The 19926-nt window shown below is 47.0% G+C and overlaps 2 protein-coding genes across 2 annotated transcripts; both read right to left on the minus strand.

Annotated features, from left to right (window-relative positions):
- Positions 1 to 2996: 2996 nt before the first annotated feature.
- Positions 2997 to 10402, minus strand: D2HGDH (D-2-hydroxyglutarate dehydrogenase; the record flags this gene model as incomplete). Its single annotated transcript, XM_079539915.1, has 9 exons — positions 2997 to 3256; positions 4605 to 4770; positions 5341 to 5483; positions 5889 to 6032; positions 6609 to 6777; positions 6976 to 7169; positions 7857 to 7996; positions 9302 to 9359; positions 10051 to 10402. The coding sequence occupies 9 exons, from the start codon at positions 10400 to 10402 to the stop codon at positions 2997 to 2999; spliced, it is 1626 nt and encodes a 541-aa protein (XP_079396041.1).
- Positions 10403 to 13670: 3268 nt separating this feature from the next.
- Positions 13671 to 19697, minus strand: ING5 (inhibitor of growth family member 5; the record flags this gene model as incomplete). The annotated part of the gene is made up of 8 exons (XM_079539862.1): positions 19655 to 19697; positions 19448 to 19519; positions 19176 to 19342; positions 17777 to 17888; positions 16813 to 16906; positions 15746 to 15881; positions 14865 to 14926; positions 13671 to 13716 (listed from the first exon to the last, which is right to left on the minus strand). Exons 1-8 carry the CDS (start codon positions 19689 to 19691, stop codon positions 13671 to 13673), a joined length of 726 nt encoding a protein of 241 aa, XP_079395988.1. The 5' UTR covers positions 19692 to 19697.
- Positions 19698 to 19926: the final 229 nt, after the last annotated feature.

A 19926-nucleotide genomic window follows, 5' to 3' on the forward strand; every position in this document is an offset into this window, starting at 1 on the left:
ACAGCACACACACAGAGGGCACGCAAAAATCTGTGAGTGAAGCAGCCCAGTTAAAAGCAGCCTATTTACACAGATCACCTGCCAGTTGCACTTGGTCTTGTGCTGTCTGCTGGTGCTTTCCCACATCTTCCTTCTCCTCTCACCCTCCTGCTTGAGTGAGCCTAATTTTTTTTCATGCATCTGTTGGAATCAGGGATCTCTCTGAGTGCCAGGCAGCAGGATTCCACTTTCCTACTGATTTCCTTTCCTATTGTCTGCTTCCACGCTGCTGTTTGCTACCAGGCTGCCCGCCAACCGGAGCAGAGCTGGACGTGGGCCTCCACCAGCCCCAAACCTGCCCCTGTGGTAAGGCTGCACCTATGGAGAACAAAAGGAGTTTGCTGAGTACTTTGATGCACAGCAATCTCTGCGTTGTGCACTTGGAGTTGGATACCCTGTCCCCTGTCACTTGTGCACCCCAAATGAGCAAACACCTCCTCTGGCTGATGTCACCTCGCCATTAAATCAGACCAAACTAGAGGGCAAGAGAGCAGAAGTATCCACAGACATTATCATGGGCACGGACAGGACACAAAGCATGAATTCTGTTTCTTCAGCTGAAGATCCAGAGGAAGAGCAGCTCTCAGCCAGGACTCCAGCCGAGGCCTTAGCAGACAGGCAAGAGTTGCTCTGGCCTGGCCACACAGCATCCAGGGAGCATGGATGTGTACAAGGAGTCCTCAGAAACCAAAACAGAAACGGCGGAGCTGAAGGTCAAAGCAACAAATTGCTGTAAAACCCAAATTGCCAACGGCAACCAAAGTCCATCACTGACTCATTGTAACCTTGCAGTCATCTTCCTTCTTTCTGCCTTTCCAAGACCTTACACTCCAGCAACTGATCCAATGTCATTCCCAAAGCCCATCATCCAAGCACATGGAAAGGATGGATGCTGTTTATGACAGTGGGAAGAGGAAGAGCCATTCCAGGTGAAGAGCTGCCAGCCCAGGGCTCGGGTGAAAGATGAGGTACTGCATACTGCATCAGCTCCTTCTTCTGCTGGAGATGGATTCATATCCCCACTCTTAGGTCCTTCCTGCAAAGGACCATGCTGCAGAATTAGGCAGAACCATTTTCCCTCAGTCCTCTTCAATCCTATCCAGTACAAAGATATTGCTGTGAGGCAGGAGCGTTGTGCGTGGTCAGGATGAAACAGCAAATGGAGCCAAAAGAGCAGCCAGGCCAAGACCTTGGCACTCAGTACAGGGCTCTGCAAGTTGTGATGGTGCACAACTCCAGCTGTGCTACTTACAGCCGAGACATTTTCACAACAGCGTTCTGGCAAGGCCAGATTTATCCTTAACCTCCCTAGGCCACTAGCAGAGGCTCAGACCAAGAAGTTCTGGTCCTAATCAAAGTATAACAACTCCTGCTAACTATAAACAGACAGATATAGAAAGAAGACTATCCCAACCCACAGAGAATGAGAGTTTGGCTCTCTATTTTTTAAATAAGCCTTTTCCACTGCTGTAATTTTTAAAAACAGGAACAAAAATCACTTCTGTTACAGTTCCAAAATTATTCTAGAAGCTTCAAAATGTGAAGAAATCTTTATTGTTAGCGGAATGCTCCTTAGAGTATTAACACTGTTTTATACATTGCAATAATTCCAAGATATTTACAGCAGCAATAGTAATCAAAATAAAAAAGTCCTGATGATGATTTACTGCACTTTAAAGCTGTTTGTCCTGAAAGTGAGGAGATTGCACAGTACTAAATCAAACAACAGAACTCACCCTCATGGACAGACCTACACACAGCACAGCCTGCACAGCTCTGCCCCTGTTTGTATGCTGTGCCATATCTGGCTTCTGCCTTTCGGTGTAATGATGCGACCAGCACCTACCTGGGATCCAAGTCTTCCCTACAAAGACAACAGCTATGTCTGCTACAGCCATTTGCCTGCTCCAACCCATAATGCCAAATACAGTCTTCACTGCTGAAATCCAAGATGAGGCTTAAGGGAGTACACAGGGGTTGGGAAGTTTGACCTGTCCAGGAGACGAGCTCTTGGGGAACAGAAATCAGGTGCAGGAAGGACTTATGTGTGCCTGGTTGACAGCCCTGCTCTGCTGTGGTCCTAAAACAACACTGATAAACCCTCCTCATAGATCTGTGGACTCAGATTTGTAATGCTTTTGATGTGTGTATGTCACAGTCACGTACATGAAATGATAGCAAAAATACTGCGGCGCTCCTACAGATGTAGGGTAAGGGTGCACAGAGCAGGATCTGAAACTCTACCACAGAGACAGGCCTGACTCTTGATGCTTAGCACCACGTATCCAATGGCCTCATGCTGTGAAGAAGCCTCAAACGTTGCCAATTAACCAGGGCCCTGCTGCTGCCAGCTGGCTCTGCTGCCAGCTCACATGCCTTGGTACCACCTCACCAACCTCACCCTGACTGAGCGAGTGTGAAGTAGTTCTATTTTTATAAGCAAGGACTCTATTCTCATAATCCTGCAGGTAATTTCAGATAAAGGCAATAATCCTCAAAAGTTCCCTTGCTTCTGAAACTTTGCTGCTCCCTTTTCCCTTAACTTTTTGACTGCAGAATGTACGCAACAAATGGTACAGAGAGGAAAGAAAAAAGGTGATCACCAGAGCTTGAGAGATGTGAGGAATCTTCAGGCATCCCACTACCTAGACTAAGGTGGACATCAACTCTAGATATCACACTCACAGAAGAGCAAGTGGGTAAGATTTATATATATATATATATTTGTGTGCTTGGTGTCAAGGTTCAGATTAAACAGAAAACCCATACTGCCAAAATCAGTAATGTGTTCTTCTTCAGAAAGAGCAGACGCCCTGGAAAAGAGGAAGCACAATCCTTCACTTCTTCCACCACACTAAGGAAGGAAGGCAGGGAACATTCCTTGTGCTTGCACTTCAACCACGAACTGGAGCATGTGGGTCCTGAGCAGATCGCCGTCCTCACGCGATGGTTTCTGCTCAGGGGCTGGAGGGCAGCGTCTTGTATGGATTGAGGATTCCTTTGGGGTCCAACATGGCTTTGAAACGCTGCATTAGAAAGATTGCCTCGTTGGGTTTGCTGTACTGAATGAACTGCTTCTTCTTGAAGCCCAGCCCGTGCTCTGCACTGATGCTGCCATTGTATCTTGCAGTCCACTCGTACACAAATGGCTCGATGGCATCCAGAAGGGAATGGCTGTAGGACTCTGCCGTGACGTTCAAGTGCAAGTTTCCATCTCCTGGAATAAAACATTACACAGGTGGGTCTGTAAGAAAAAATCCATAGCCCTGCAATGGAGAACCACTGCTGTCATCTTTCAAGTAGTCAGACATCATCCAATACATCCAAGTACTCAAACAACAGTGCCTTTGTTACTTTCCAAACCATTCCTTCAGAGAGGGGAAGTGAACTGTCCTTCCACAAACATCAGGCCCCTCTGTGCACAAACAACTCAAATAGGATCTTTGTTTTTCCATGCTTTCAGTACAACCTTTGAGGAAGCGTTCCAAGTCAAGCAACTCTCAAATTCCCACTTCTGTAACTCACAGATTCAAAGAACCGTGCTGCACTAATTATTCTTCCCGCATTAAGATGACATGCCAAAGATTTCCCCAACAGTATTTAATAATGATGATTAGATCTCAATACAGAATTCATTGCTGTACCTATTATATTTGTGCAGTATTCAAAGGGCACTTTGGCACTGCATCAACAGAAACAAAGAAAGAAAAGCATTTATTTTCTCCTTTTGCTGCTTGCGTGGGATGATATTCAATTAAGCACACAGTTACAGGGCATTCAGAAGACAAAACACACAAAGACAAAGAAAAAAATACTCATCCCCCCTCTGGAACCTCTTCTTTTATCTCAGCAAATTCTTACAGTACACAACTTAATCCTCAATGCCACCATCCTCCAAAGGTGGCTGTTATTACGAAAACTTGTCTTTCCATGTCTTTCAAATCATCTGACATCAGGCATGCTGAGGAGTGATCTGGGTTTTGCTGTTGTTTCTGGCTTGGTTTGGTGATTTATTTTTAGCAGAACCCATAGAACAGCTCTGCAAAGTGACTTATCTGTCTCTAGTGTATATAAAATGAAGTCAGTTTCAAAGCATTCTGATCAATGTAAGGGCCTCTTTCTATCAAAAAAAGTGTGAACTCTTTTTATCACTCTCATTTGGAGAGTGAACGACTCAAATGTAACTGATCTCCAATATCACTAATCACTTTGGACAGGAAAATGTTTATCTACCAAATGTGTCTGAGCACATTAATCACACTGATGGTGCCATGAAATACCCTAGATATTTAAACAGAAAACACAGAGCAAAAAGATACAAACAACCACTTTAAAGCTGCAGAGAGGTTAGTGGTTATGCTGCCAGGTCACACCTGCCACTGATATGCAGAATACAGTCTGAAAGCAACGAAGATGCTTATGCATCCTTCTAACAGCTCTCAGCTGTTCAGTCTATGCTCCTCAGTAATTAAAACAATCCACACCTTTAGGAGCTACTAGGAAGGTGCACAGCAAAACTTGGAGGAGAAGAAGAAGTCATCTCCTTTTCCTGCATCTGCACTCACCCAAGTGGCCATAGCCCACCACGTTCTTGGCACTGTGGCCCAGTCGAGCTCTCATGTCAGTCACGAGATCGTACAGCTTTCCCACAGGGAGGGAGATGTCATACTTGTACACACAGCCATCACGACTGAGCGCCTCTGTGATCCTCTCCCTCAGGCTCCACAGTGCCTGTGGGACAAAGATCAAAGGAATCCCAATCAGCCAAGTTCCTCGTGTTCAATACTTTGTGACACGGGGAGGAAAAAGCCCCGACTCCACCCGTAACATCTGATATCCCTCAGTATCCTCTGCCTTACTGCAGACAGCAAGAACAAGTGCCACAGCCATGGGCATCTTCTGCAAGGATGTTCTGGTTTCCCAAGAGGTGGGGATGTGCCTCCTCCACTGATCTGCCAGTGCCCACTTTGCTCCCTCAGACTGCAGAGTCTGGCTCTGACACATCCCCACCTTGGTTTGCAGGACTTCATTCATTCCTGGCCTCTCTGACGATCCAGCTTTTGCTTTCAGTAGTGTTCATGGAGATGTAGGTCCTACCACAACTACTGATATCCCACAGTTCATATCCTCCACTCGTTAAAGAAGAAAACATCCAGTGACAACCCAAACACTCTGGGCCTTTCTTCTCAATAATAAGCTAATAGGTCACTCAGGTGTATTAACTTCAAACAGGATGAACGCTTCCTCATGAAGGAGAGCATTTTTTCAAGCAGATTTGTGCAAGAGGAAATGTTGACTTGCCTTTATTTTCTTATCATCCACTGCCACAGTTCCATCAGTGACTAAACCAGAAGTCATGGCTTGTTCCAGGAAGCTGTTCAATTTTTCTTCATCGTGCCTCAAGTTGGAGCCCGAAGTTTCAATTAAAACATAAAAAGGGCTGCCTGAAAGTGAGGGAGAATAAAATAAGTGGATGCTCTGTGCTACAAGCATGGGATTTTACTGCAGATTCTAGAGTTTCTCCCCAAACTTGGCACTTTTTATCAAGTATCCTCTACCACGCAGATTCTTTGGTGCCAAACAGAAGTGCAGCCCAAGTGGCAATCTTTTATCTGGAGGGCACTTCACTGCTTTATCCACTACTGCTTTCCAAAAAACCAGTATTTTTGTGGGAACCAGTAGGAGCAAAAAGTTCTATCTTTGAAAACTTTTACCAGTCGAGCTTGGAATTGAATACTGGGTATAAAAATTAAGTGGGACTAAAAGCCCTTAAGCAGGATAATGCCACTTTCTGCAGCACAAAGGCTGCTACCTGCATCTGTTCCCTAGACAGGTATCAGTTGTGGTACCTCTCACCGGGTTGGAGAGCCCAAGATGTTTCTCAACCAGTTCCATGCACTTCTCATCCATGAACTCAAAGGCAGACAGGATCTCTCCCAGCATGGCTCTGCAGGTCGTAAACGTTTCCTGAACCCGAGAGAAATCCTGACATCCTTCAGACAAATACAAAGATCAGAAACAAAAATCAATCCTTCAAAAGCTTTTACAGACTTTTTAAAAAGCCTGTATCGTGCTTGAAGTGATGTTTCCTCTAGGAAACAAGAGTCCAGTGTGGGTTGGTTTGGGCTGGGGAAAGGGTTGGAGGAGAACAGCAGGAGGAGAGAGCAATTGGTCTTTACTGTGGCAAGGACCTCTTGCACACTCCAAGACAATTCATAGCAAAGAATTTGCTGCACACTTAGTTCTCAACACGGGAAAGAAAGCAATCCAAGATGTATTTAAAGGCTCTTACGAAAGTTTAGGCAAATTCTTGGGTTCACTGCATGTATTCCATACGTTTGCCCACTCATACCCTCTGAGGAGTTCAGCTGCCTGCTTCCAAGGACATATGTATTAGAAGCAAGCTGTCTGAGAAGCCCCATTTGGCATTTTTGAGAACAGAACAGGTCTCAGTGAAGGTTGCCTCCAAACAGCTCTGCTAAAAAGCTTCAACAAGGACTCCCCTTTCACGACTATTCCCACTCCAGCATACAAATTCACACGTGATGCTTATTAATAGCAGTTCCTACCTAGGAACGCCAGATTCACAGCTTTAGGTTTCTGAGGGCAGAGTATAGAGACAGCTGTGATGACACCTAAAGTCCCCTCAGATCCAATGAAAAGCTGCTTCAAATCATAGCCAGTGTTATCCTTGCGCAGAGATGCCAAACAGTCCAGAACTGTGCCATCTGCCAGCACCTGTGAGAACACGGAGTATCAGCATCAATAACAGATGCTTCATGCACGAAGGCACTTTCTCAAAAGAGCCACAAAAAGAACAATTAAGAGAGGGAGACCGAAAAGGAACTTTTGCCTTCCTAACAGACAGCCAAGAGTAGAACAGCAGGAAAATGATAAGAGGTCGATGTGCCAGGAGCTACCAGGTACTCGCCTTACCACTTCCAGCCCCAACACAGTCCCTCGCAGAGAGCCGTATCTCAGCAGCCGCAGGCCTCCCGCATTTGTGGCCACATTGCCACCGATGTGACAGCTGCCTTTGGCTCCCAGGTCAAGGGGCATGATAAAGCCCCGCTCCTCCAAGTATTCATTGAGTTTCTCTAGGATGCAGCCAGCTTGGCACACCAGGATTCCTGAAACACAGACATCCTGCTACAGGCTGATGCCGCGGAGGAAGGTTCCTCCTGAAGAGGTGGGAAGAGTGCAAGCAGGCGGAACCACCTCTTCCTCTAAAACTTTCTGGAGTTCAATTGAAGCTGTAAGAACCCTGTGCTTGCTACAGGGCATTGTTCCATCCTTCTTCGACCCAAGAGGGCTTCACTACTGATTTAACATCTGCTCATCCGTAGCTCTGGGCATGCAAAATACAGTGATGTTCAGTCAACCTCTGCCTGGCATTCACTTCCCTTCTCACCATGTTTTAAGAACTGAGATACTCAAAGCAGTCTGTTTCCTAGCTTTCCAAACCCAAACAACACGTAAGCTTTCCCCATCCTTCCCTTCCCTGTTTGAATGGTTATCACACACCTCCTCCACCACTGTTGTTCTCCACCTGCTGGGTTTCTCATCTGGGTAACAGGACATACACCATCCTCTTATCTCTTTCTTCCTCTTTTCTGCCACCGGATATTTTCTTACATCTGCTCCTGTTATCACCTAAGGATGGCATCAGCAGCAGGAACAGGGAGGACACGAATCTCCAACGCTCCTTAGGATCCTGCTGGGCTGAGCCTTGCTGACCCCACAGCTGCCAGCTCCCATAAAACACCTCAGTTAGACCCAGGGGTCACTTCTGTGCACCACGTGTCTATGATACTTACCAGACACCGGGTCAAAGCTGATGATCTTGTTCATCAGAGCAGTGGAGAGAATGATCTCATCGAAGACGGGAACGCTGCCCCCAACAAGGCCTGTGTTACCCCCTTGTGGGCTCACTGCCAGGTTCCTCTCATGGCAGTACCTGGAAGGAAACAGGTTTCTCAAGCCTCAGATCTTTTAAGGCCAATAATCCAGTCTATCAGAAGAGTCACTTCTACATCAATGCGCACTGTTGTGAGCGCTCAATGTGCCTAACAATTAAGCAATGTTTAGCCTAAAGATTAAATTGACACAAAGGGGCAGTTTCATTGTAAACATGAGAAAGCACAGCTCCTCACTGCACTCACCCCAGTGCTGGACAAAAGAATGAACATTTGGGGCCATTCCCCTGAACAGATGCTGACATTCAACCACTCCTGCTCTCATATTTCCAAACCCAGGCAGTGCTGTTGGTAGACAAAACAATCTTCTTCCCTTTGCAGATGGGCCCTCCTTGGATCCCTTAACACAACTGCTCGAACTGAGCACGGGTACAGTGTCTAATTTTGACAATCCAGCAGAGCAGAAAAATTATTAATACTGAATCCATTTGCTTATCTCCCCCAATTTCTCTCCTCCACCTTGAGCACTCCAGAATCCCTTCTCATCAATGCCAACACTCATTTGAGAAGTCTGCTACTGCCCATTTGCATTTGCATGGACCTCTGGCCATGACACAGGAATTTTGTTTTGCAGAATAAATCAAAGTTCAGCCTTCGGGCCTGCCTGATGCTACCGTGACACAAAAGCCAAGAGCCAGGGAGCACTGGGCCTATGAAACACAAGGCACATGTTCAAGTCTCTTTCTGCCTTTAAAAGCTTCAGCTCTCTGTGAAAACATTCTAAAAATGAACCTGTACATTCCTTCCTAAGAAAACCATACAGCCACCTTGCTAGTTACAATCTCCTAGCAAACAGCCACTGAACCCACTGGCTGGCCTGAACTATACTCACAGCACATTAGGAACTTAGGTGGTACACCAGATCTCCTCAAAACACACCAAACCCATGGTATCAAGAGCTTCAAAGACATATTTTTTTTTGTCTTTTTACTCCAGCAGGAAAGAAATGGGGTAGTTTTGTCTCATCTGTCAGTACAAAGACAGTGACAAGTGATACTGCCTGCCCAGCAGCAGGCACACAGCTCTGGATTAATAACAGCAGGCAGCGTTCCTGGCTTGGGTGCTGCTGGATTAAAGGGTGTGCAAAAAGATGAGAGTCCAAGGACAGCTGGGACATAAAGGTTACAATGAAGAGCTGAAGTCACCAGAGGCACCACCAAGATACAACCAGCTTCAGCAATTCCAGCGCTCACACGACTGCCTGAACATCCCTTCCCCCTTGTGACCTTCCCAAAGCAAACCTGGGTTTCCTCGCCCCACAGCCCTGTAAGAAAAGCATGCATTACCTGAGAATTTGAGACACCTCTGCTGCTGTCTTTGGCTTCAACAACAGCTCGCTGCAGCCTGCAATGAAAGCAAGGGACTCTCAAGGCAAGCCACAGGCTGTACAGAGAGCAGAACGAAGAAGGTGGCAAGGAATGATGTCTGAAATAGCAACACCCCCAATGCGAGGCACAGTTAATCTAAAGCACTTCAAGCAACTTGTAAAAACCTTTTATGTGTCTACAAACTTGGTTACCAGAGTGAGCATGGGGAAATGTTCTCTATCTTAGGAAATGTTTTCTATCTTAGGACGAGAGGCGGTGGCCTTAAGCTGCATCGGGGACGTCCAGCTTGGATATTAGGAAAGATGTATCAGAAAGAGCAGGGAGGCACTGCACAGCTGCACAGGGAGGTGGGGTCACCGTGCCTGGAGGCGTTCAGAGCTGTGGGGATGTGGCACTGAGGGACGTGGGCAGTGGGCACGGCGGGGTTGGACCTGGGGATCTGAGGGTCTTTTCCACCCGTAGTGATTCTGTGAGTCTGTTCTTATAGAATCTTTGACAAAAGGCAGAATTCACAATGCTCGTTTCTGAGGCTTGGTCAAAAACTCAGAAACTATGAAGCGAACACAATGCTTTTAGGAAAACAATTTGCTTTTACCCTGAACCATCAGGCAGCTCGTATCTCCTGCGAGGAAAAGCCATTCTGTCCGGTCTGCGAGTAGAGACGAGCGAGGTTTCAGCAGCGCTGGGACACCAGCAGCCCCACTTACCTCGGACTGATTTCAGCCAGTCCACATTAGAGGATTTCAGCTCCTCGGGGTTCGAGCACGCCCTGCCCGGCATGAGGCCCTCAAAGAAAGCCGCATCGCCGCTGCCGAGGCGGGCGAAGGGCAGCCGCCGCAGGCCGTAGCGCTCGCAGGTGAGCGGGACCTCCTGGCGGCGGGGCCGGGCGGTGTGCAGGGCGTTGCCAGGGCGCTGCCGGGACCCGACAGCAGCGCGGCACGGCCGCCGCAGCTCAGGGGCCGGGCTCTGCGGTCGCCACGTCCCGCAGGATCCCGCCAGCCGCCTCAGCTGCGCCCAGCCGTGCCGCACGGGGCGGCCGGAGCCTGCGGAGATCCCCATGGCCGAGCCGGGGAGCAAACGAGAGGCGCGGCTGAGCCGCACGCCGCCTGCCGGCCTCTTCTGGCCGCAGGATCCCGCAGCGCCCCCCTGCGGGCGGGAGGACCCCGTCCGCGCGCTCCTAGCGCCCGCTTGCCCGCCCTCTCATCACCTCCGACAGCTCGGTTCCCAAAAATATTTTATTTATATCAATATATTCATTATCTATAACGTGATCCAAAAATACAGATATACATTTATTTTTTTTTTTAACTTTACATTCTTCTTTTTTTTTTTTTTTCATAAAAAGATTTATATTCTCTTCCATTTACAAAGGGAACATAGATCTAATTCCTTTAAAAAATAGAGCTGTTGGGTTAACGTCGTTTCACCTCCAGTTTGGCTGAGCTGTAGTAAAGCTGAACACTTTGGTGCATTGACAACTGTCAGTGGAACATTCCTCTCCGCACCACAGTCTGTCCATCCTTCTCCATAAGGGTGCATTTAACACTGTACATTCAAAATTCAGGAGAAAGATTTTAACTCTTTTGCGACCAGAAGTGAAGGCTGTGGGTCCCCCAGCCCAGGGGCAGGCTGGGCTTATTGCTGGTGTGGGTTCTGAGGACACATTGGTGGTGTCACGCCGTACGGAGCAGCCAGGTCTGCACCACGTGCTGATCCTGGGTCCTGCTGAAGAAGCTTCCTTCCCTTTGAGGATCGATGCCAACTTCTAGAATGTTGTTTGATTTTTTTTTTTTGCTTTGCTGGTTGAAATGGAAAGCATCTGCTTTTCCAAGCCCAAGAAAGCACATACTAATAAAGTACACTTTGCTGTCCCACCTGACCATCTTTCCCGAGTGTAGAGCAGTCAGCTTGGCACTGACCTGCACAGCTGTGCGTTTCCATACCTGCAAGATCTCCCAAGAGGCACAATCTACTTTTGGATTTGTTTCAAATCCAACGCTTGATTTACAGTGATACCATGACTGTTAAAGCCTTGGGAGACAAGGGAAAAAAGTTTACAATAGCATTGGACAGAAGGAGAAAACAGAACTTGGGACAGCATCATAGCCTTCAGGTCAGTCACCCTTACGAGGAATCCAGTGTAGCAGGTCAGTGAGGTACAGGCTTACTGCTGGTACTGAATTACAGGCTGGCTCATGAGGTATCGCAATTATATTTACTCCCAAAACAGAGGCAGAGAGGAGGAGAAGGCTGGCTGTATTTCTAAGCCCAGCTTTGTGAGATTGTGCTTTTCCTCTCCCTTCCCACCAGCGTTCTGTTTCTAACCTGTCTGTGTAGTTTCGGGATGCTTTTACAATGGCAGCAATGACAAACATGCATCTTCCTGTAAACATCAACTACAGAAACTTCATATAAAACGTGGAGTGATGCAACGCAGCAAAGTTGTACAATGCCACACTTCCAACAAAAGGACCTTGCAGACAGGCTTTCTGCACAGCAGATACATCAGAAGGTTCACAGAAAATCTGTCTCAGTACCAAAAGGTTTCTCTGCGACAATCCTAACATACCTGCAAGCAGCTACAAACCCAGAGCAAAACAGGAAGGCTAAACTGGCATGAGCTGAGTTCTAATTTCCTTCATGGCAAAACACAAATGAGAGGGTCAGGGCAAGACAAGAAAAAACTTTTTTCTTTTGGAAGCTGGTGCCAAAGTCAGATTAGATTTGTTTTGTTTTGGTTTTCTTCCCTTCTGTACTGTTTATTCAGGTTGTTTTTAAAGCAGAAGAAAGGGCTTATCTGGAAGCCTTTCCAACAGCCTGTATCAAGAACTGGTATGCAGAGCAATATGCAGATGCCATTAACAGCCATCACAGGCTCACAGACCCTGCTCCATCCTGCTGCAGGGCTTTTTGCTTTGTTTCCTCCCTCCCCTGGCAGAACAACCTTTACCCACAATGTCTCTGTTGTGGGCAGTTAAGCCCCATAAGACAGGAGATACCTAAAGACAACAGTTATCTGTTCTTCCCTCCACTTCTGCATCCACTGTTAACTCAGAGGAAGGAGAAAAAAAAAAACACTAACAGAAGACAGAATTTGTTTTCCTACTCATGATTTCCTTCTCATCCTTTTGCTGCAGCAACTGACACTGTGATGACAGCAAGCATTCACATTCGAGATCTGAAAGGCAGCTTCAAGAGGTCAAGAGCTGACAAACTTGCCCCCTTGAAAAAGACATGCAGTAATTTAAAGACATTCCTGCTGCACTGCCTTCTCTAATGGCACTTTTTCATAGCAAAAGCTACCCAAGAACCAAACTCCCACCACATTACCACACGGCCACCCCTCAGCTTTGCTGCATCATCACTGCCACGTACACATTGTCCTCACAGAATCTCCCCTTAAAGCTTGAGATATAACAGAAAATCAGGCCTTCATCTTTCTGTATGAATAAATCGGACCCCCTATCACAATACTTTAGGTTTCAATTTCACAGTAACACGCTTAAAAGCAATAAAAACTGACAGGAAAGGTAACTTGTTTTCTCAGTACTACTGTCAACACTGCAGGACAACTCCTTTGATATTTAGAGGTTTTGTTCCAGAAGACACAAGCCTTTTACAGAAGGAGGTTAAAAGCCATAAAGTTTGCTTCTGTTGAGGCTGTAACGTGGATGTGAGCAAAACCAAGTAACAGAAAGGCAGTGCAAAGTTAGACAGAAGAAATTCCCCAAATGAGAAGATATGGTCTTCTCTCTCTCCCATGCTCACCCTGCCAAAAGTAAGCACAGCATTTGGCTTTGAGGAAAACAGACACTGTAAAAAGCCAATAAGCTTTCTTGATCCTCTCTGTACTACAAAACTGCACAACAAATGGGCATCACACCAAAACAATGGAGTTAATCCTTTCCTGTAGGCTGCATGAGAGAGAATTGCTTTTTCTGTCATGCTAAGCTCCAAGTCTGAATGTCTTCAGCGATGGTATGCATCATACTGAAGAGGTGGGTATCTCAATTTCCTGCAGTGCCTCACAGGGTTTAAGAGACTCCTAAAAACAAGCAGACTACAGCTATGGGCTGTCCTAGCACTTCAGAGTAACACTGATCTCAGTGCTGTGCGAGAGTAACATAAATAAAATCCCTGTGGCACATTCCTCCCTTCCCAAAGTCACTTTTCACAAAAGAACGGGAATTACAACTGGACAATTAAATAGCATATCAGAAACGGAGGAGGGCAGGTTTTAAGATCACAATCGAAATCAAAGATGATATTGCAACATGAAGGAAGGAATATATTAAAACTCTTCTTGCCTCACAGGAGGTATTCCCCTTTACTTCTTACTTTTCTTTTTTTCCTGAACACAGCGCGGACAAAACCTACAGAGAGAAAAAAAAAACAAAACAAAACTGGCTGTTAATTAGTACCTAAAATTAACAACGTATTACTCGGGAGCCTTTCTATTACTTGGAAATGAGCGGAGGTGGTGTTAATTTTAGCCAACTGCAACACTTCACATGGCATGCAGCAAGATTGGGCAGAGAGGGAAGGAACTGTATGGAGTCTGGTGGGCAGAAGGGTCAGCACTAGAAGGCTTCAGGGGCTCACCTGCCCCTCACAGCTCGGAGTCACTCTATTTCATTCACCCACAAGTTATTCCAACTGAATTCCTCAAGGTTGGTACATCAACTTCCTGCAGAGCTAAAGGAACAAGGATACCCCGCTCCAATTCCTCCTCTCCCTCCAATGATTGCAACCAGTGCACCTCTGCATTACCTCACTTCTAATACACAACTTACAGTTAGACTAAGAAAGTCACCAAACAAAAAGATTTGCATGTCTTTAAAAGTCTGCAGACTCAATAAGCAGCTGGTCACTCAACTGCATGCTGCCACTGCAATATCTGATTGGAATGCAATGACCAAGTCATACTATTTGCTCCCACTTAATGCAGTAGTGCTGTCGGGTTTCCTCTTAAAATTTTGCTTTTGTTATGTGAATTGAAGAGTGTGGCATTTTAACTGCAAAAGACAACCTTTAGCAAAGCTTTTGTCCTTTGCAAAAGAAAGCAAGCACAGAAAAAGCCTGTGACTCTTTCTAAATTGGGCACATAGGTAGGTGAAGAAACTGTAGTCTTAAATTGGGCTCCCCTAAGCAGAATAGAAAGTATTCTTTTCCCAACCTTAATCACAGCGACAAATGCAGACATGAGATGTAAGCTGTACACGCTGACAAAAGCCTAAGCTCATGAATTGCTCTGCTTATCATGAAATTTTACATGCCTGGGTCCTTGTTTTGCTCCCACGGAAATCTAAGGAAGTAAGACTCCTGTGGAAACAGCCTCTAGGAAAAACTGTCCCCTTACCTTCACATAAAAGCAGTCCCAAACCCAACATGATGTAAACCTCTGACCACAAGAACAAAGTTCCTTTGTCAGGAAAGGTCACCATGGGGTTTCAATTCTGTTTGTGATTCTTTTCGAGAGAAACTGCAGCTTGACAGAAATCAAAAACCCGTGTGTCCTTACCATTTCCCTTTTGGTTTGGTGGTGAGGTCCACACAAGCGAAGTGGAACCATTCAATGGGGCACTGCAAAACAAAGGAAAAACCCACAGAGGAGATGCTTAGCATTTTACCAGCACTACGTTCACTTCAGATGATCAAATTAGCAAGCACCTCCCTTGGATTTCACTGGGCTGTGATGCTGCAAATCATTTCAAAAGACACGGGGTGCGTTTTGATGATAAAATCATAGAATCATAGAATCACCAAGGTTGGAAAAGACCTAAAAGCTCACCCAGTCCAACTGTTCACCTATTCCCAATAGCTCCCACTAAACCATGTCCCTCAACACAACATCCAGCCTTTCCTTGAACACCCCCAGGCTCGGTGACTCCACCACCTCCCTGGGCATCCATTCCAGTGCCTGACCACCCTTTCTGAAAAGTAATACTTCCTCATGTCCAGCCTGAATCTCCCCTGCCGTAGCTTGAAGCCATTCCCTCTGCTTCTATCACTGATGACACGAGAGAAGAGGCCGACCCCCAGCTCACTACAACCTCCCTTCAGAAGTTATAGAGAGCAATGAGGTCTCCCCTGAGCCTCCTCTTCTCCAGGCTGAACATTCCCAGCTCCTTCAGCCTCTCCTCAGCAGCCCTGTGTTCCAGACCCCTCACCAGCTTTGTTGCCCTCCTTTGAACACGTTCCAGGGCCTCAATATCTTTCTTGCAGTGAGGGGCCCAAAACTGGACACAGTACTCAAGGTGCGGCCTCACCAGTGCTGAATATAGGGGAACAATCACCTCTCTGCTCCTGCTTGCAACACTGTTTTTGATGCAAGCCAGGATGCCATTGGCCTTCTTGGCCACCTGGGCACACTGGCAATCAAGCAATAAAGCAAGTGCTTACATCTGGGTTGTCGCAGCCAATCATCTCCCCGTAGGACACCTGGTGACACAAGCAGTAGGTGGGCTCGTTGGGGTCCACAGGCATGTCCAGGACGTCTGAGGGATGCACTGACAGGATGGTGTCAGCAAACTCGGAGCTGCGGACAAGGCCAAAGCACTTGTCACTTACAGGTGACAGAACATTCCCAAGAGGTGGGAAAATTAATTTGCAACAGCCATTTAAATCGTTTTTAAATCAGAACGTGGGTTTGAGCTAATACAAAAATACGAGCTTGACTGTAAAGGATTGAAAGACTGATTTGTAGATTCTAAGAGTACATGACTACAGTAACAAAATTCCCATACACCTCACTTCTGCCTGCAGTCAGAATAACCTGATTATTTTTTTTTTCCCTAAGCCATTTTAGTACACACTCTTCTCTCCTTGTCAGGTATGAGGGAACCATCTTGCTCTGAGGAGCTTTGACACAGCAGTAACACTTAACAGAAAATACTTCCTTTCTTTTCAACTTGCTCCTCCATTTAGCTAATTGAATATATTGGAATTAGCAGGGTCCCTTTAAAAAAAAAATCACATGCCAGAGAGGTTAAATGCCCTCCTTCCTTGCTTCACAGAACAGAACTACATTATTCAAGACTATTTAGGAGACAGCTGCTGTTTAAAAACAACCATGAAAACTCTGCAAGATCTCTATAACAGCAACACAGCATCAGCATTTGTCCCAACAGGAAAGTGTTTCTTTACAATGAATATCACAAGCAACTGTTAAAAATAGCTGCATGACAAAAATCAAGGGTATTTTCTCCCAGCTTGCCAACAGCAACAGAGACTCTGATCTCGTCCTTCCAGACAGAGGGCATTCCAAGCATGCTGGGTTTCCACGTGGCAAGCAAGGAGTTAATTAGTCAAGCTAACTTGTCTTAAGGCGGGCTCTAATTAGTGAGACCAGAATACTGGAACACCACTATCATCCCAACAGGAGAGTCATAAACAGGGTAACACAAACACGAGGAAATTCATGAAGTGTTGAACCCAAGCCATCAGAAGTGTGACTGGATACTTCTTACCCTCCTTTCAGCTTCTTTTTCTTTGGTGTGTCCTCTTCAGAGGTCCGCTTACCTCGACCACGAGAGCTTCTTTTGTCTTTCTGACTTTTTCCCTCTGTAGAGACAGATAAAGCATTGCTTCAATCAGTTTGAATACCATCGTCAGGCGTTTTTCTTTTGGTGCATTCACTGTTTTGAAATCTGTCTGTCACATGCAACTGAACACAAACACTGATTATGAAATGCACATACACTCTTCTGCCACAAACGCACCCATCTTGCAAGTAATATCCCCAAGTGTCTAAATCCTACATCTGCAGTTTTGGCAATTCATAGAATCATAGAATGGCCTGGGTTGAAAAGGACCACAATGCTCATCTAGTTTCAACCCCCTGCTGTGTGCAGGGTCACCAACCAGCAGCCCAGGCTGCCCAGAGCCACATCCAGCCTGGCCTTGGATGCCTGCAGGGATGGGGCATCCACAGCCTCCTTGGGCAACCTGTTCCAGTGCCTCACCACCCTCTGGGTGGAAAAACTTCCTCCTAATATCTAGCCTAAGTTAGACCACCGTATTTTATATTAGTCCACAATGTCACGCAAGACTTTAAATAGCAACATATTTGATTAAATACACAGATCTTCAAATCTAAGTGACAGACTGAGGCCAAGACTGTTAAACTCAATAACTGCAGGAACCACAGGCTGAGCATCAGTTCAGTATTGTCATAGTTAGTTCTCCCTTAGCCAGTAGTGCCCTTACAACCAGCGACCACTTCAGGACACTGACAAGGAGAGCCCAGCACTAAATCTTCTCCTTCTCCTGTTTATTGCCCAGTGCAACTCTATAAATACCTGAAGAGCATTTAAAATAAGTATGGGATTACACCATAGCGTCTAGAAATGACAGTCTACTCTGCACCCAAGGCCCTCTGCTTAGACATGCCCAGTGCTGGAAAAGGCTGTTAAACACACAACATTTACACACTTTTCGGATTTCGTGATCCAGAGCTTTCGAAGTCACTGCCCTCCAGTTTATCCTTCAGATCCGCTTCAAACCGCGCCAAGTCCGCATCCAGCCGGCGGATGTGCTTATCCACCTGCACAGAGAGGAAACCACAAACTGAACTAAAAACACAGAAACACTCCCAGAGCAAAACAAGGAAGGTCTGGTAGCTTGGCTGCTCTCCCTAAGAACATGAATGTAACAGCTCAAGGCAAGGCATGAAGGGCATATCAGACTGGAAAAGGGAAATGGTGTACACAAAGGGAACTGGAGCACACAGAGAGAGGAAAAAATGCTGAAGAAAAGCAAGCGGACTGAACCCACATGCAAGCAAAAAGAAAGGAAGGAAAAGGGAGTGGGGGAAGGAGAGTCCAAGCAACCAGACCAACAGTTCGTAGGACAGCACAGAAAGATTTTTTTAAAAAGTTCTCTTTCTGCCACTTTGAAAATACATTATTCAGTTGGTATCCATTACGTGTGTGAATATTTTCTGTGGTATTTCACTAGCACACTATTTAATGAAATTTAATAACGAAGACAGGCTATCTCCAATATCGTCAGTGCACATTAGGTGTCTTCTAACCTCCACAGTAATATGGTTTACAGAACAGAGGTGCAATAAAGGTGTTCAAACCTTCACCCCCACCCACAAAACAGCTGTGCTGCTGCAGTACCTATTCATGAAGTTGGTGTTTACCCAGGAGACATGAAATTATTTCCTTTTCTGCAGTATTTGAAGTACCGCAGCTTTACTAATTAGAACTCAAAGCATCCCTAGAAGCTACTTACAGCACACTAAGTGCAGACAAAAAAGGGATTCCCCTCGCTTAAAGTCACTTACGGGATAAAATGCACAGAGAATTACTCAAAGAACAGATAAATAGACAGGAGTCAGTGCAGAAGAGGAGAAAAGTGGAGATCTGCACCTTCAGAAATGCCATTTTCCCACTAAGCCCAACAGGCAGAGCCGGACCTCTGTCACACAGGAGCTGACAGGGTTCCATGCCTTGGGATCCAAGGCAACCAAGTGGAAACGGTTCCCTCAGCTCCTACACAACGTAGCTTGGAAGCTGACCTAAAAATTGCTGCTTATGACCAGACAGCCCTAAGTGAATGCCTGGGTGAGAGGCAGGTGGGCAGGGCGAGCTGGCTGTCAGTGCTGCTGCCAGAAAAGAAGTCTACTCGACACCAAACCCAGCAACACAAGGGCAGGAGTTCGGGGAAAGCAAAAGCAAGAGAAGCAAGCTGGAAAATGAATACTTTGTTTCGGTAAGATACTGAAGGCAAATACACCAGCAGAAGGACAAACAGAGCCGTGCCTTCAAAGCCCAGCAGCAGCCCCAGCCAAACGGCGGCCACGCAGCGGTGTGACAGCACTCACCATCTCGTAGGTCTGCATGGCCAGCTGCACTTTGTCGTCGCTGTACTCCTTGCATTTACTGTAGGCGCTCTGGATCCTCCTCAGGTGCTCCACTCGCTGCTCGGCTGACATGTTCTTCACCGACTCGATGTACTCTGCGGCCAGGCGGTCAATTTCGGCTTTCTTATCTGTAAAGCCCAGACGCCGCACGCACGCGTGAGAAAGCCGTGCTCCCAGAGGGAGCGTTATTTCCCCCCCCCCGGCTGCCCGCGCTACGGGAAGACCCTGCACACCTTCCGTCCTCTGGTCCAGCTCCCGCATCAGCTGGAAGTTCCGCTGCAGCTCGCACGGCAGGTTCTCGATGCCTGAAACAAACACGCAGCGCCATCAGGGCCGCTCCCCTCGCGGCAGACCCACGCGGGGACTCCCGGCGCTCCCGCCCGCCCCGCTCGGTCCCGTGTCGCGGCGCGGATCCCGCCCGGCCGCGGCCCCGCGCTCACTGTCCAGGTAGTGCTCCAGGTACATGGCGGTCGCCATCTTGCGGCCCGCGCCCCGCCGCCGACAGCCGCCCGCCCGGCCCGCAGGACACGGGCCGCGGCCCCGGCCTCATCGCATATTCACGAGGCGCTCCGTGCCCATTGGCCGCGGGGGGCGCTCCGCGTTGCATATTCATGAGGGCGGGGCCTAGATGTCGGTTCGGAGGACTTTGTCTCTATGGCTCCTCGCCGCCTAGAGCGGCGATGGCGGGAAGGGGAAGCGGTGAGGGGAGGAG

Source organism: Tetrao urogallus (genome assembly GCF_951394365.1).
Source record: "Tetrao urogallus genome assembly, chromosome: 9".
NCBI classification, from domain to species: Eukaryota; Metazoa; Chordata; class Aves; order Galliformes; family Phasianidae; genus Tetrao; species Tetrao urogallus.